Below are 14,342 nucleotides of genomic sequence, written 5' to 3'. Positions count from 1 at the left end.
GAAAGGCCTAGTGTCTCCAGCGCTGCGCCCGCGCCCCGCGCCCCTCCAGCGACTATGGCAGAGGAGCAGCAAGCAGAGCCGCCGCCGCCGCAGCCGCTGCCCGGCCCCGGGGGGGCACTGCCAGCCCTGGTGCCCGGGCTGCAGGGGGCAGAGGCCAGCGCCCTGCAACACAAAATCAAGAACTCCATCTGGTAAGAGCAGCCTCCATCGCCGGCCGCGGCCCCGATCCCTGCCTGCCGCCTGCCTCCTGCCTGCGCCGCGTGTGCCTGTCCGCAGCCTGCTGCCTGTTTACTTCGTGCTGTTTGGGGCTTGGGGGGGAGGAGGGCTGTATGATTTCATGTGCACGCCTGGCACCGCCGGGCCACAATCCGTGTGCAAGCGGCTCGCGGAGCTGCAGAAAAACAAGTGGTTGAAAAACCTATGGGGATCCCGAGCATTCGGTGCATTTAAAAGGAAAAACATGGGGAGATAAGTTGCATGATGGTGCGTGTGTGTGTGTGTGTGCGTGCGCGCGCGCGCGCGCGTGTGTCGGGGTGGGGGATGGGGAATGGAAAATGTGTTTACTTGGCTTTGCAGGCAGGCAGACACACACACACACACACCCTGCACCACCGCGCACACGACCCCCCCCTCCCCCCAGCCCTGTTGTGAATCGAGACCAAGCAGCCCATCATACATAACCTTATTTAATATGCAAGGCAAAACCTGCTCTGCTCTGAGAGCAGTTACCTTCCCTAGATGGGTTTTGTTGTTTTGGGTTTTTTTGCAGTGTTTATTCAGGATGAGAAATCATCCTTGAAAGGTGCCTCTACATTTCCTGTGCAGAATATTCTTGTTAGAAATGCAGTGCCACATACAAGTGTAAGTGTGTGTGTGTGTGCGTGTGCATGTGTGTTTATCCACACACTTGCACAGGTGTGTGTCTTTTTTCTTCCTTTATTCAGAGGGTAGCAGCATTTTTTTTCCCCCCAGGAATAATATACAGTGGGATGTGTTCGAGGGTTTGGCCATGTTATGTGTTGTATATTAATTTGTATCCGAAGATGATAATTATGGTGCATCTGTGTTTAAAATGATATCATCTTGCTTGCTTAAGCTATTTTTAATAATTGAATGTATTGTATAGTTTTATGCTTATAAAGCCCATTTTTGCTATCTGTATTAGACCCATGCCCACTAATACAAAGTAATAATACAACAAGGAAAATCTATAGTATGTGTATATATAGTAAGTGCTACATTTATAATGATCCTATTATACACCTCTATTTCCATGGGTTTGCAGTCTAGCAATTGACATGTGATTGGGCTGTTGCTTGGTATGGTGATATGCGAGTTTCTTTGTAACAGTCTAGTTTCATTGCATATTTTTAAAGAAAACAATCCCATAATAAATCCACATTCTGCTGAACTTGTATGCTTGTTTTAAGGAGGTGGGCATGAGGGGGAGGTTAGTTGAGTTTAGTTTGTCCTGCAAATAAAAAATTACTTTATTCTTGAAAAAGAAATACTGTGAAGGCCTGGCACCTGCAATAAATTTGTGGCTTTTGGTGTGTGTAAAAGCATTGTTTAGACCTAATTTAATGCTTTGAAAATTGGCAATTGTGTATCCTTTCCTCCCACATTACCCATATTATGGATATCTAATAAACAATGGATTGACCTGGTGTTTATACTGCTTTGTACTATGGTTAGCGTTTATGGTATGCAGAGTTAATGTGGAATTAAAAAGAAAACCAAAATACATTACACACACTGTTAAGGGAGAGGAGTATTATGAAGTGCAACTTTTAATTTCCTAGCTTTTTCATTTTAAAAAACATTAAGCAGTAAATCACAATTCTCTGTCCTTAATCCACAAACAGTGCCTTTTGTTTTGTGTTTTTGTGCGCAATGAGGTGACTTAGGGAGGGAATATTAGCTATTGAATTTCCTGGCTGTGTAGTTTGTTATCTTCATGGTGTTTTGGTTTATAATAGGTTAGGTGGTACACATTTTTACATTTTCTTGCTTTCCCAGCAACATGATATTTGGAAACCAGCTTCTCAGACAGCATGTTTATATTGCATTCAGATTGGGTATCATGTCCAAGTTGAAGACAAAATGGCTACTAAGTAAAAATCTCTCCTTTAATAAGAACATGCCTTAAAAAAAAGACACTTGGGGATTACATGATTATATTCAAAGATACTTTGGTTTAGCTAATGAGAGGATTTTGAATAAATAACCTTCCTTCCTTTTCAATACAAAATAACTTTTAATAGTTTTACCAAAAATTAATTCCTAGACAAGTGCAAAGTATGTGAAATAGTACTGCTGAAACCTCTGACAGTGTAGTTGTCTCATCTTCCAGTATAACAGGTAGAATTTGTGGATAGTTGATTAGCCATCCTTCATAGCCACATGACCTTTACTACTTAACTATCCTGGACAGGTCTGAAATGGCTTTCTGGACAGGTCTGAAACTTGTGTTGCAATTCCAGATAGTATCAGTTCCTTGCACGTTATAGTATAGATAATAATAAAACAACTTATTTTACAATGCAATTGTACTTCAGTATTTTAAAATATTTTTAGTGTTTGTTGACCTACCTTTTAGAAATTCTGTGTGTTTCTCTATTGCTGTATTGTTGGTAAACAGTATTCATATGAATGTCTAATTCCATAATATTGGCTGGTGTTTTAGTGCAAATATAATTACCCTCATTAACCAGAAAGGGTAAGAAAGCTGTCCAAGAGAAATCATACATACTGTACTTGCAGGGAACACTGGACAATGTATTCAGTCCCTGCTTCCAACTCAAGAATTAGTAGTATGTATGGAAGGTGCAGTGTATTGGCCATAAATATACTATAAGTGATTCTTGAGAAAATGTCAAATAGACAATATTCTGTGTTTATACATAACTGACTTAAAAGCTGTTGAGATTGTTTTCTCCTAAATATGTTTTGGAGGTTTGGTATATGTTAATTCCTGGCTTCCCTCTCAAAATACGTACATTTTTAGATTAGTATTCATCAGTATTGTCTTAACTGATATTTTCCCCCCTTCCCCCACATGGTTTTGTGGATGGACATTTTTAGTTTATAAAAAGTGTTTCTAGTCTGCAAAATGTATTGTCAATGAAAATAGGGTAGCAATATATAGCAGCTACTAAAATGCTGGACTTGTGGATCACAAACAAGTCTGTGCTTGTCCTTCTCCTGTACAGATGAATATAAATATAGTATGTGATGTAGGCCTCTAGCAGGACAATGAGTTATTCATAATCTCAGCTCATAGTTAATTTATTCTGTTTATTAAATTTAAAATGCAGATTGACAAAAGAAGTAGCTCTACTGTAGTTTCAAGCATGTAGTGTCTCTTTAAAATCGTGCAGTGTTTTCAAAGTTGAGGGCTTGGTCAGTGTGCATACTGAAGACTTTCAAATATATTTAACAGTATTCAAGTTAACATTTTTAATTACATTTTAAATGTCTATTGGTTGAGGTGGAGAATTTCTCCAGTATGTTTACAATGATCTTGAAGCATTGTCTATATACAGATGTGTTGGATAGACAGAGCTATTTAACTTGTGTCTGATTAAAAAAAGATTAAGGGTTCAGTGTTGTCTGCTACAGATTTTTTTTTCTCAAATGACCCCCTTGAACAAGCCCACTGAAGTGTTCTTTGTTTTTATTTTGTGTTACATGTATAACTTACTCTGACAGTTGGATATATTCTTACAGTGCTGATGAAAAGGACAAAAATAATATTAGACTTTTTCCCATTGATGGATTAGAAGTCTAGACTAGAATGAACATGTCTTTGCAGATCCTAAACTGTCTGATTTAAATGTCAGTTTGGGCAGGTTTGTTAATTATCTTACTCTTCACTGGACATTGGGCCTTAATCTGCCTGCTTTTATTTCTCTTTAGAGTCATTAACACTTTAATATTTTATTGTGTCCAGACACAAAAGCCAAAGGCAAGAAAAACTTACCAGTCAGCTATCTGTGCGTATAAACTAATTTCCAAGCACCTGCTGAAAATTCGAAAATGCTGTATTTTTTTAAACTGGCATGGCAGCCGGTCATGGAGTAGGGCAGGGGGCGAATAGCGGCTCCTGGTCCTGGAGCAGCAACTGAATGCAGAGCAGTGGCACAGGGTGGTGAATGGAGGCGGCAGCCACCGCATGCAAGCTTCCCCCTCTGCGTCCAGGAGGGCAGAGGGGAATGGCGGCCAGTCCTGGAGTGGTGGGGGGAAGTGCCGGATTTTTGATAATTCCAGATTTATGAGGTTACACTGTATTACCAAATGTGTTTTAGTTCTAAACGAAGTTTGTGTACACAGCCACTGCCAAAGATTGAATCTACTCAATAGTTCCATTACATTGTGAGACATCATGAATGGTTCATACATTTAAAAAAAAAAAAAAAAAAAAAAAAAAAAAAAAAAAAAAAAAAAAAAAAAGAGAGAGTAGAAATTAAGAAGTGAATTTCTGCAGCATGAACAGAGGAGGCCAATAATTTTTTTTTAGATAATTTTATCCTGATTTACTGTCCTGTTATCAAAGTATAGATCACATAATTTATTCATGTTAAACCTTAATGGAAATATTAATGTTTATTATTTTGCATACATAGTGATTATGAACTTCTTGTTTTCTGTTGCTGTCAGTTGTCTTCTAACACTTATATCTGCACTTACGCTCAGTCTGGGCTTAGGTTTCTTAATTCAGTCTAGAAACCAGCAATTCTTTTGTTCAGTTTTTGGGGGGTTTTGTCCTTAAAGCATATGCTCCATTTTGAATGCATTAATTCTGCCTGAGAGGTGAATGCTTATTTCCACATCTGACATAAAACTGCATCAAGGAGTAGTAGACAGCATGGAGTCTAGAACACAAAGCGTTGTCTTTGCGGTGTGTTTAACCAGCACTGGGCGTGGGCTTCTGATCAGAATTTTGTTCCCAAGTCAGTCTTCTAGTTAGCAACACAGAGCTGTATGCCAAAGCTGCATGAGCTGGGCTGCTCAGTGCCAAACCTAATGTGTGTCCTAGGGCCCAGTTTAACTCCCATTGAAGTGAGTAGGAGTTGAATTGGGTCCTTGTTTATTCTGGACTCTTGTTATTGTGCTAAAAAACTAGGTTGGCTGATTTTTATATCACTGTTTCCCAGTGTTTTAGAAGCTCAGTCCCCTTCTGGTGAATGAGATCAATCATGCACTCCTGGCAACCACACCTCCCTGTCCTAATAAAGTCTGTCCTGAGTAGACCTGGGTCCTTTCTGTTCCTCCTCAAATAGGCAACCCTATGCTTTAGAAAATGCTGGTATGAATTTTTCTAATATTAGTATCTTCTTCCTTGTCTGTTTTAAGCAAGGAAATCGTTAGCATTTCAAGAATGAAGAGACAGTTCATACCTCAAAGCTGTTGTTTCAGACTGTCTGCAAACTCAGGCTCAGGTACCTTTTTAACATTGTTTTTTCTGCAAGCAAGAATGTTTGGGAGGTGGGTTGGTTTGTTTTTTTTTTTTTTTTTTTAAACAAAACAAAAAAACCCCTAAGGCTTCTGAGAACAGTGAGAGGTTTGTTCATAGGTCTCTGCACCCTCAGCATCTTGTTTGCGCCTTCTCAGGGAGCATGTCCACCTAATTATGGGGGCAAAAATATAAAAAAACAAATCTCTGGATTTTGTCAAATCAGGCAAAAACTTAGTGTAGAAATAAAGTTTTTTAACAGGGTATAACAAGTTTAATGCTCTCAATTTTTTTCCGTAGTCATGATATCTGTGTTTGCGTTCATGTTAATATGTTAATTCTATTAATAAGTATTACAGTGAGCCAAACTTATCCCTGGTGCAAGTTAGATGAATTGCATCAAGGATTAATGGGGCCCAATATTCGGGCTGTCTGTTTATGTTCTTGCTAAACTATTGATTAGATTGTTAATGACCTGGGCCATCAACAGTGCAAAAACAGTGCAAATGCCCTGTAAGAACATTTTAATATATTACATAGCTCCTTGTATAGCTTTTCCAATGAGTAAGAGGATTTGTCTGTCTGGGTTTTTTCCCTCCAAACAAGGCTATCTATAAAGGTATGGATGGACTTTTCCAAGGATTCTAATCCTCTACTTTTCATTGCATTTCTGTTATATTTGGGCAGCTACATCCCTTATGTTCCTTTTGCAAATCCCAGCCATAGTGTATATCCTCTGCATTTGGAAGAAGAGAGATGCAAAACAATACTTTGACGGTATCTGCCTAGGCATGGTGCGAAGACTAGTCATTTCTGGATAGAATACACTGCATTGCATACAAATCCTAGTGATAGCAGGGGTTTGCCTGCACAAGGAGTTTAACTTGGGCCTGCAGTTGAACTGGATTAGTTATTCCTGATAAATTCTCTGTGTGGGTGTTCCTACTCCAGAATAAGAATTTCTTACTCCAGATTAGTTTAAAGCAATTTCAAAGCAGACTGAAATAATTTGAATACAGCCATTTCTATTCTGGATTACAAGCCTCCATTCAGGGAGTTAATTAGCAAGAGCTATTTTGGAACAATTCCTTGAAGACCCAAGAGACTATGGGACAAATGAAGGATTAAAGGGAAAACCGAGTGGGAAATAAGATGTAGGTTTTTCAGACACTAGTTTGACTCTGGTGCTGTTCTCATAGTCTTTTGTCTTTCATGACATTGAGCTGAGCTAGTTGCAGCAGGGCCCAAGTGCTTTAGGTTCCCTTTCTCTAATATGTAGATATTTACTCACATTTGAAAAAGACTTTAAATAAGCAGCACTGTAATACTGCCAGGTGTTACTGTTTGTAACTCAGTTTTCCCTGGTTATGTTTCTCTGCCTTGTAGACTCTATGGTGAGACATTCCTGTCCAGCGTGTATTGCTATTTATATTATATAATGAATGCTGACTGCAATGTGTCAACCTCATCTTTGGTATAACATCTATACTGTCTGTACCATACTTACATATTTGGTCTCCCCAGATGGGGTCTGCACCCCTTATCAGTTACCCTTTTGTGCAACTTTAGTTGGCTATTCCATTACAGTTGGTTGATGGAGTTGACTACATCTAGCCTGTCAGAGCTGGCCAGGTCTTTATCGGTCTTGTCCTTTCTCAAGGAAACATCCCTCACAAGCCAACTAGTCTTCTAATTCTTCCCTGATTTTTACAATAGCAAGATGGATCCCTTGGTAAAGTCTGTACATTCTAAAAGCCCTCCCATCAGTAGGCCAAGTTTGCTACTCTCCCTAGGGAAACGTTTAGGCAAGCTTTGTGGCATGAATGACATTCCTTAATTAGTGGCATGTTGAAGGGGGGGTGGACAGTAAGGGGAAGTAACTTTTCCAAGCAGCGAGCAGCCCCCATGGTATCCTTGGGTCAGCAGGTGTAGGAGCCAATTTGCTCTGGAGGCATTTTTACAAGGTTAGAAAATAATCTGAATAAAATGAATACTGACCTTTATATAACCTCTTGATCGCAGAGTTGAGATTTTATAAAAGATCCTGGTTCCAAGTACAGCAGAAATAACTTTACAAAAGTGAGCTATTGTAAGCCTGCTCTTAAGAAGACCAGAACCAGTCTTGTGCAGTTTTTGTTTGGTTTTTTTGAAACAGTGGGTTCCAGTACAATTATTGGAGGAAAAAAACATATTTAAATAAGAGGCTTGGCAAAAATTAACTGCTGTTCATTTAAAATGCATAGGAGTACAGTAAATGCCTGACTTCACAGCATAAAACATGGATAATCCCTTGTTTCATAAACATTTCACTTTCTATCAAAGGAATTTTCTTTGCAACAAGTCAGACAGTGCAATAATACAGAATAGCATTTCTATTTAATTCTTAAAAAACAAAGAATTGTCACTCATCATGGATCCGGGTTTTCCATTCACTACAGTAAAATGCAGTAAAACCTGGGTTTTCTCATTTTTAAGGTGAAAGGTGCCGGAAATGGTGAGTTTCCCCTTGCAGGCTGGCAGAGTTCCAGCCTGCAGGGGGCTGGGGGGAGCAGGAAGAGGCCGATCAGGCAGGAGGTGCCATGTTCATGAGCGCATGTACACACACATGTGAGCCAGGCAGCCTGGAGAACAGCTCCTTCAGGTAAGTCTGGTGAGGGATTGGGGGTGGAATTGAGGCTCCCGTAGTGAGTGAGAGATTTGGGCAGGGCCTAGGGCTGCTGCCCAGCCTGGGTGGTGCTGGGGCCTGGGCCCAGAATATGTGGCCACAGGCCCCGGGCAGGAATTGGGACAAGGCTGCGAGTGTCCCCACCATTGTGTGCATTCCTGGGAGGAGCGCTCCCAGATTTGTGCATGGGGTGGGTTACTCACTGTGGGCTTGGGGCCCCCTGCCCTGCTGCCCTCCTCCTGGGGCTTCCACAGCTTACTGGGGCAGCACTTGGCATGGCAGCGAAGAGCGGGACTGGACAGGGAAGCTCAGTGCCGCTGTTTCTGGGAGCCCTGCGCTACCATGGCAAGGCCCCATGCCTGCTCTGCAGCAGTAAGGGTAGTGGTGTGGAAGGCACCTCGTGCCCCTTCTGGGAGTGTACACAGCGGTGGGAGGTCATCTCGCCCCTCACCTCCCACCCACAGTGGGCAGCCTGCATCTACTCGCCCCTCCCCACAAATAGGCTCTGCTCCATCCATGCCACCCATGAAGGAGGAGGGGCCAGGCTCTTTGCTCTGCTCCACAGTAGCAGCTACCTGCCACAGGTGGCAGCTGGGGCTTGGGTGCTTCTGTGTGGGGGCAGGGGGCTGCAGACCTGGGTCCCTGGCCCCATAGCCCTAGCAGTTGGGGGCCCTCCCTGGCATGGCTGGTGGTGGCAGGGCTCTGTGGGTGAGTGAGGGGCACTGGCAGGGCTGGGGGCCTGTAGGTGGGAGTGAAGAGCAGCGGCAGGGCTGGCGGTGGTGGGGGCTGTGGGTGGAGAGTGAGGGGCAGTGGCAGGGCTGGGGGGGCTGTGAGTAGGGAGGGGCAATGGCATGGGCAGCGCATGGGTATATCGGCTGGAGGGGCCAAAAAGCAGGGGTGGGGCAGGGAGGGACAGCCACAGCTAGACTTGTGTCCTGGTGAGTGAAGGGGGCAGGGAGAGCTCTGATTTTGCCATGATAAACCCCCAAATCAAACGACAAAATTTATAGGTATTTAGAATTTATTTTATTATAGTGACTGAGGCACTGGTAGGACAGATTGCTTTAAAATTGTAGATGTATCAATAAACATTGTGTTAAATCAACCAATACCTTATATATAGTGATGTTTCATTTTAATTGCGGATTTGGGGGTTTTTAATCGGAGAATTTGGGATTTGTGTTGTTTATCAGAAAATTAGCAGTTTTTAAACCAAGAAAACCAGGAACCCTGTTCATTATGTTCTGGTAACCTGTCCCCCTCCCTCTAACCACATTCTCTCTAAATTAGCTCAGTTCTATTGGACTTGCATCTACCTATGTAGCTTCAATAACTTTATATGTGTATACAGATTGCACTGTATTGTGGGTGTATGCACACATACCTGTGTGTGTATGTTTGTGTGCGCACGTGCACATTCCCCCATCCCCCACCCCAAATTGAAGATTCTCCAAAAATTTCTTTCTAGCTGCTGTATAATTTAATAAAAGAAAGACCCTTGCTGGCTAGAGAAACTGTACTATTTAAGAATGATCTGACTTGCATTGAACAATTGTTTTGTTTTGTTTTTTTAAATAGATTTAAGGGGAGGATTTTTTTTATGTTTATATACAGATACCATACCTACTGTATGTTGCTTTCACATACTGAGTACTAAACTTTGCCAAATGGGAATATTTTGAGATCTGTGGGAGCTGCAGAATTCAGATAGGTATCTAAAATTTGGGATTTTGGTTCAAACCTATTTTTAAAATAGTCTCAAAAAGCTGCTGCAGTTGCAAAAATAGGTAGATTTGTTTTGACTTTCAGAGAGGCAACTGTTAGAATTTCAGGGCCTATGTGCAAATGAGTGACACATGAGTCAGTATCAAACCATTTGCAACATATATTGAAATGTAGAAATGTGATAGCCCCTACAATACTTACAGACTTTTGTCTGTAACTGAAGGATAATAGAAATTGGCTTGTCCAGGCTAATGAAAAAAGTGAATTCTGGGATCTTCCCAAACCTCACCATTTAGCTCCTTTCATATCTTTGTCATGGAAAAACATAGGGAGAAAAGGTTTCTCAGATTCTTGGCCCAAAATTTTATAGACCTTTATCTGATTAATAAGAAAGCAGGAAGTTGTCTGCTAGCCACCATACCATAAGCTGGCTTTCCATAGATTGCTAACCAGCACTCATGTTTCCACCTGCTAAATCCTTAAGATGGCAAGAAAGAAACATTCCAACACTCTCCTGGTACTATCCTTTTATTATTTGCAGTGACCAAAGGGAAGATGGATAAGGGACAGCAGGAGGTTGTGACTGACTTTCTGAAATTGTCAGATTCTTGAAATTTAGTACTGCAGGAACAAGCTTTGTGTACATAAACTAAGTCAGAGGTGGCCAGTCTGTGGCATGCATGGCACAGGAAGCCTCTCTGTGTGGCCAGCAGCAGATTGGGGAGGGGACAGGTAGGACAGCAACAGATATGGCACAGAGCAGAAAACAAAGCAGCATATCGGACAGGGAAAGGAAAGGAGGCAGAAAGCAGAGCAGCGGATCAGGCAGAGGAAGAGGGGTGTGTAGTAGCATTTGGAGAGAGGCAAGGGGTCTTCTGTGGCACACTGCCCGAAAGGTTTAGCTCCCACTGGACTAAGTTATTTGTAGAGAAGGATTTGTGTAAAACCTTTTATTTTTTAACAATTGCTAATATCATAATCCTGATCAGTATATTTCTATCAATTGCAGAGGGTTTTTCTGGGTAAAAAATGCTTACATAGTGTAGGTTGAAGCAGGTGAGTAGTTAGTCTTGGTAAGTCTTGTTAGGTTGTGAGCAAAAGCCAGACTTTAAGTACATTTTAGTAGTAGTGTGTGAAGCAAACGGGGACAAATTTGTTTGATGACCTGCCTCTCTTAATGATGGTCAGTGCTGGATTTAGGCTTAAGATACTTAAGCTACAGTTTAGGGCCTCGCAATATGAGGGGCCTCTAAATAAGAAAAAAAATCTAACTTGATATCAAGTTTTATAATAATCAGTAGGTAGATCAAGGAGATATGGGAAAATGACTCTAAATGTGGACATTTTCATTCTAATATGACAAAAATATACATACATTGGATTATTTTAATTGTGTGGGGCCTCTTAAACTGGACATACTTTAGGGCCTAAGCATATCATAATCTGGCACTGGTGGTGGTGGTGTACCCGCAAGAATTGTTATCTTTAACTTCATTCTTTTGATATGTAATAAATATACTTTGTCTTCAACATTATACAGCAACTAGTTTTCCCCTTAGGTGAGCACAGAAGTAGGCAGTGTTTTGTTTCTCATTTATTGCTTAGATCCAAAATTCCCTGACTTTAAAAAAAAAAGTTGGGAAAGGTCCACCAGCCCAAGGAACAGGGAAAGAAAAACACAAACTAGTTCAAACAGTAGAAGAACTTGCGTTTGAAACTGGATTTTCAAAATTGTTTTGAAAATTATATTTTTGGTTTAAAGTACAGCTTAACCAGTTCTGTAGTTCACTTCAAATCACGCCATTTCATATTTTTTTTTATATAGAAAAATACTAGAAAATTAGAATTTGAGTTCTTTCTTTCCTTTCCTACAGAAGAAATTGTTGTATTTAGATTGGTGCTGTTTGTTTTAGTAAGCTACTACTGTACACAGGTCTAAATAGTCTACTACATAGTTGACACAAATTGGTGTTTTGTATGAGCAAGAAATGTATGAAGTCTGTACGTACCATACTGAGCCTCACTTAGTGAGGAAATACTATTTTAATGCTCTTCGAATCTAATGATACTATGATGTCAAGTACAGGTTAGGCAGGATATCTGATGTCAGATGAAAACAGGAAGCTAGATCTATTCTACTATTAGTTGTGATTTTTTGCTGGCCTCTGAAGCGGTTGGGTAGCCATTGCATTGGTTTTGTGGGATAATGTGCAGAGAGTGGATTATTGTGCTTCAATGCAGTATTTCTTGGCATAGTCCTGAGGTGGTGTAGACATGGCCTTAGAGGCTTTCAGGAGTTTTTTGCTAATGCAAAAAGCAGCGGCACAGTGCAGTCATATTAAGTTACACTGGTTCCCTAGAACACTTTTAGTACTATGTTGTCAGGGAGCCAGTGTCCCAGTCGTACTTTTGGGTTGCATGGTATTGGTTACCCTTCTGCTGTAGATCCTAGGGTGTTTATCTTGCTCTTCAACATCTTTCTTGTTTTATCCGTGTCCAGGTTTAAAAGCTCTCTGAAGCTACTTTCAGCAGTCTTCAGAGACTCGGGCATGTTGTGTGTGTGCCTTCTTCCTTCCTTCCTTCCTTTTAAAATGGTGGTAGCATATTTAAAATAAACACAAACTTACCAAAAAAAAAAAAAAAAAAAGATTGTGATGTACCACCTTGGCAAGCAGCATTATAAGTTATACTTTAATCATTGTAAAGGCATGTTTTGGGCCTAGAATTTAATGTTTTAAAAATATTTCTGGTATAAAAATATTATGTGGAATGGCTTGTAAACCATTAAAAAATAAAGTAAATGCAATTTGCCCCAAGGTATGTCACCGTTTTTAAGCTTTAAACAATTTTGTTCCAGTCCTCAGAAGGGGTGACTTTACCATAGAATGGTTGATTTAGAGAATATTCTCAAACAGTTCAAAATCAGGTTATTGCTCTTATTAACTTTCAGACCATGTAGATAGTGTTGCCAGCTTAAAAAATAAGTCCCAAAAATTCATTAGTGACTAAGTATTAAGATTTTTTTGGAAGAGTGAAATTTGTTTTTTGACCCCCCCATTGCAGATTTTTCATGAGTAATTCAAGTTCGATTTCTGCTGCAGGAGTTCTAACTTGTATGGCAGTACTGTATGGAATTCTGTGTAAATACAAAGTAAAGCTAGTTCCTGTCTCAAAATGGTTGCAAGTTAGAGTAAAGCATGGTAGTGACATTGTGAAATGGAAGTTGGAATGAGAGCTCCATCCCATGTAGAGGTCAAACATCCTTTAGATATAAACCATTTATTGAGGCCAACCTGAAAAGATTAAACTTGCAGGCTATGGTCTCTGTGGCAGTGCTGTATTATAGCTTTAAGAGCAACATTTCCTTTCTGGATGGAAAAGCTTACTAAATAAACTTTAAACTTCTTGGCATTTGACTTGGCATTATGTTCATTCCCTATATGTTCACAAGCAGTTGCCTATACTTTGTGCCTACTCAGACACTCTGAAGTGGTTCATCCCATTCTGAAAGGGATACGGCAACACTCACCTTGCTTCTAAATGCATTTCATTCAGCCACATCAGTCATCATCAGGGTTGAACTCCCAACCTTTAGAATAATAGGATAGACCTACTTCAGCTATAGGAGTACAGTAATTGGTCTGAAGCATGCTCTTCATTCTCAGAAGGCAACATGCTGCCACTGGGTTAACCAAGTTGAAAAAAAATGCAAACCATATTAACCAGACTCAAAACAGAAATTCAGCCCTCCCTCAACAGTGGCAAGCCTGTCAATATATGAATCAAGGCTAGATTTTCATCCTTCCAAATGCTTGTCTTTCAGTGTAGAACCTCAGAGTTTGTCCTGCTGTCAGATGCACAGCCACCTCATATGCAGCTGCTATGGAGCTATTTGCTCTAGTTTGTCTAAGGTGTGTTTCTTCTCCATCATGTGCCTATAGTCTTAGGTTGTGTATACACATTCAAATGACTTGGGAGAATTCTCCCAGGTTTGTTCTCCTGGTAGAAAAAATACCTAGAGATGTCTGAACAGACATTTGCATGTTGAGCTCTTGAAGAGTAGAGAGGTTGCAGTGCTGATGTTGTACATCCAGGGGACCCTTGTGCACACATCTCAGTGTGCTTTGTAGGCTTCTTTAGTTTGCCTGGTGACAGATGGCAGCAATGCACAAGGCAGCTCTGATTGGCTGACCTGAACTGCCCTGCAGGTGGTCTCTCCCTATAGCATAATGTGGGGCTTGTGAAGGGGGTGTGTTCTGTTCCATGCTTGGCTGGAATAGAAGAGTCCAGCCTGAGTGACACGCTATCTCCTGGAATGTGGAAGGGATGCGTTGTGAGTAAACTGCCCTGGGATGCTGGAGGACTGTGCTGTAGCTTCTCTCAGAAAAGAGTATGTACAAACATTTACTTTTGCAGGAGAAACTTTTGGAAGTGCAGCCACCCCAGATTTTGCCATAGCCCCCCCCATAACCCTCCCTCCCAGTGATGCTGCTGCCT

At 41.0% G+C, this 14,342-nt stretch overlaps 1 protein-coding gene across 4 annotated transcripts in view; it reads left to right on the top strand.

Annotated features, from left to right (window-relative positions):
• Window positions 1-6: 6 nt before the first annotated feature.
• RFX7 (regulatory factor X7) overlaps window positions 7-14,342 on the top strand; it is an 86,708-nt gene continuing 72,372 nt past the window's right edge. For 2 of the 4 annotated variants that reach the window (XM_006017972.3, XM_025197069.1), the window contains exon 1: window positions 7-191. In XM_006017972.3, the coding sequence (XP_006018034.1) occupies window positions 55-191 (137 nt within the window). In that variant the 5' untranslated portion in view covers window positions 7-54. Of the gene's footprint in view, window positions 192-5,355; window positions 5,442-14,342 lie in introns of all 4 variants that reach the window. The other 2 variants (XM_025197070.1, XM_025197072.1) reach the window with 2 other exon arrangements.

The sequence above is a fragment of the Alligator sinensis genome, unplaced genomic scaffold (assembly GCF_000455745.1).
Source record: "Alligator sinensis unplaced genomic scaffold, ASM45574v1 scaffold250_1, whole genome shotgun sequence".
NCBI lineage: Eukaryota > Metazoa > Chordata > Crocodylia > Alligatoridae > Alligator > Alligator sinensis.
The sequence above is the reverse complement of the archived record's forward strand: the minus strand, read 5'-3'. Positions and strand labels throughout refer to the sequence as shown.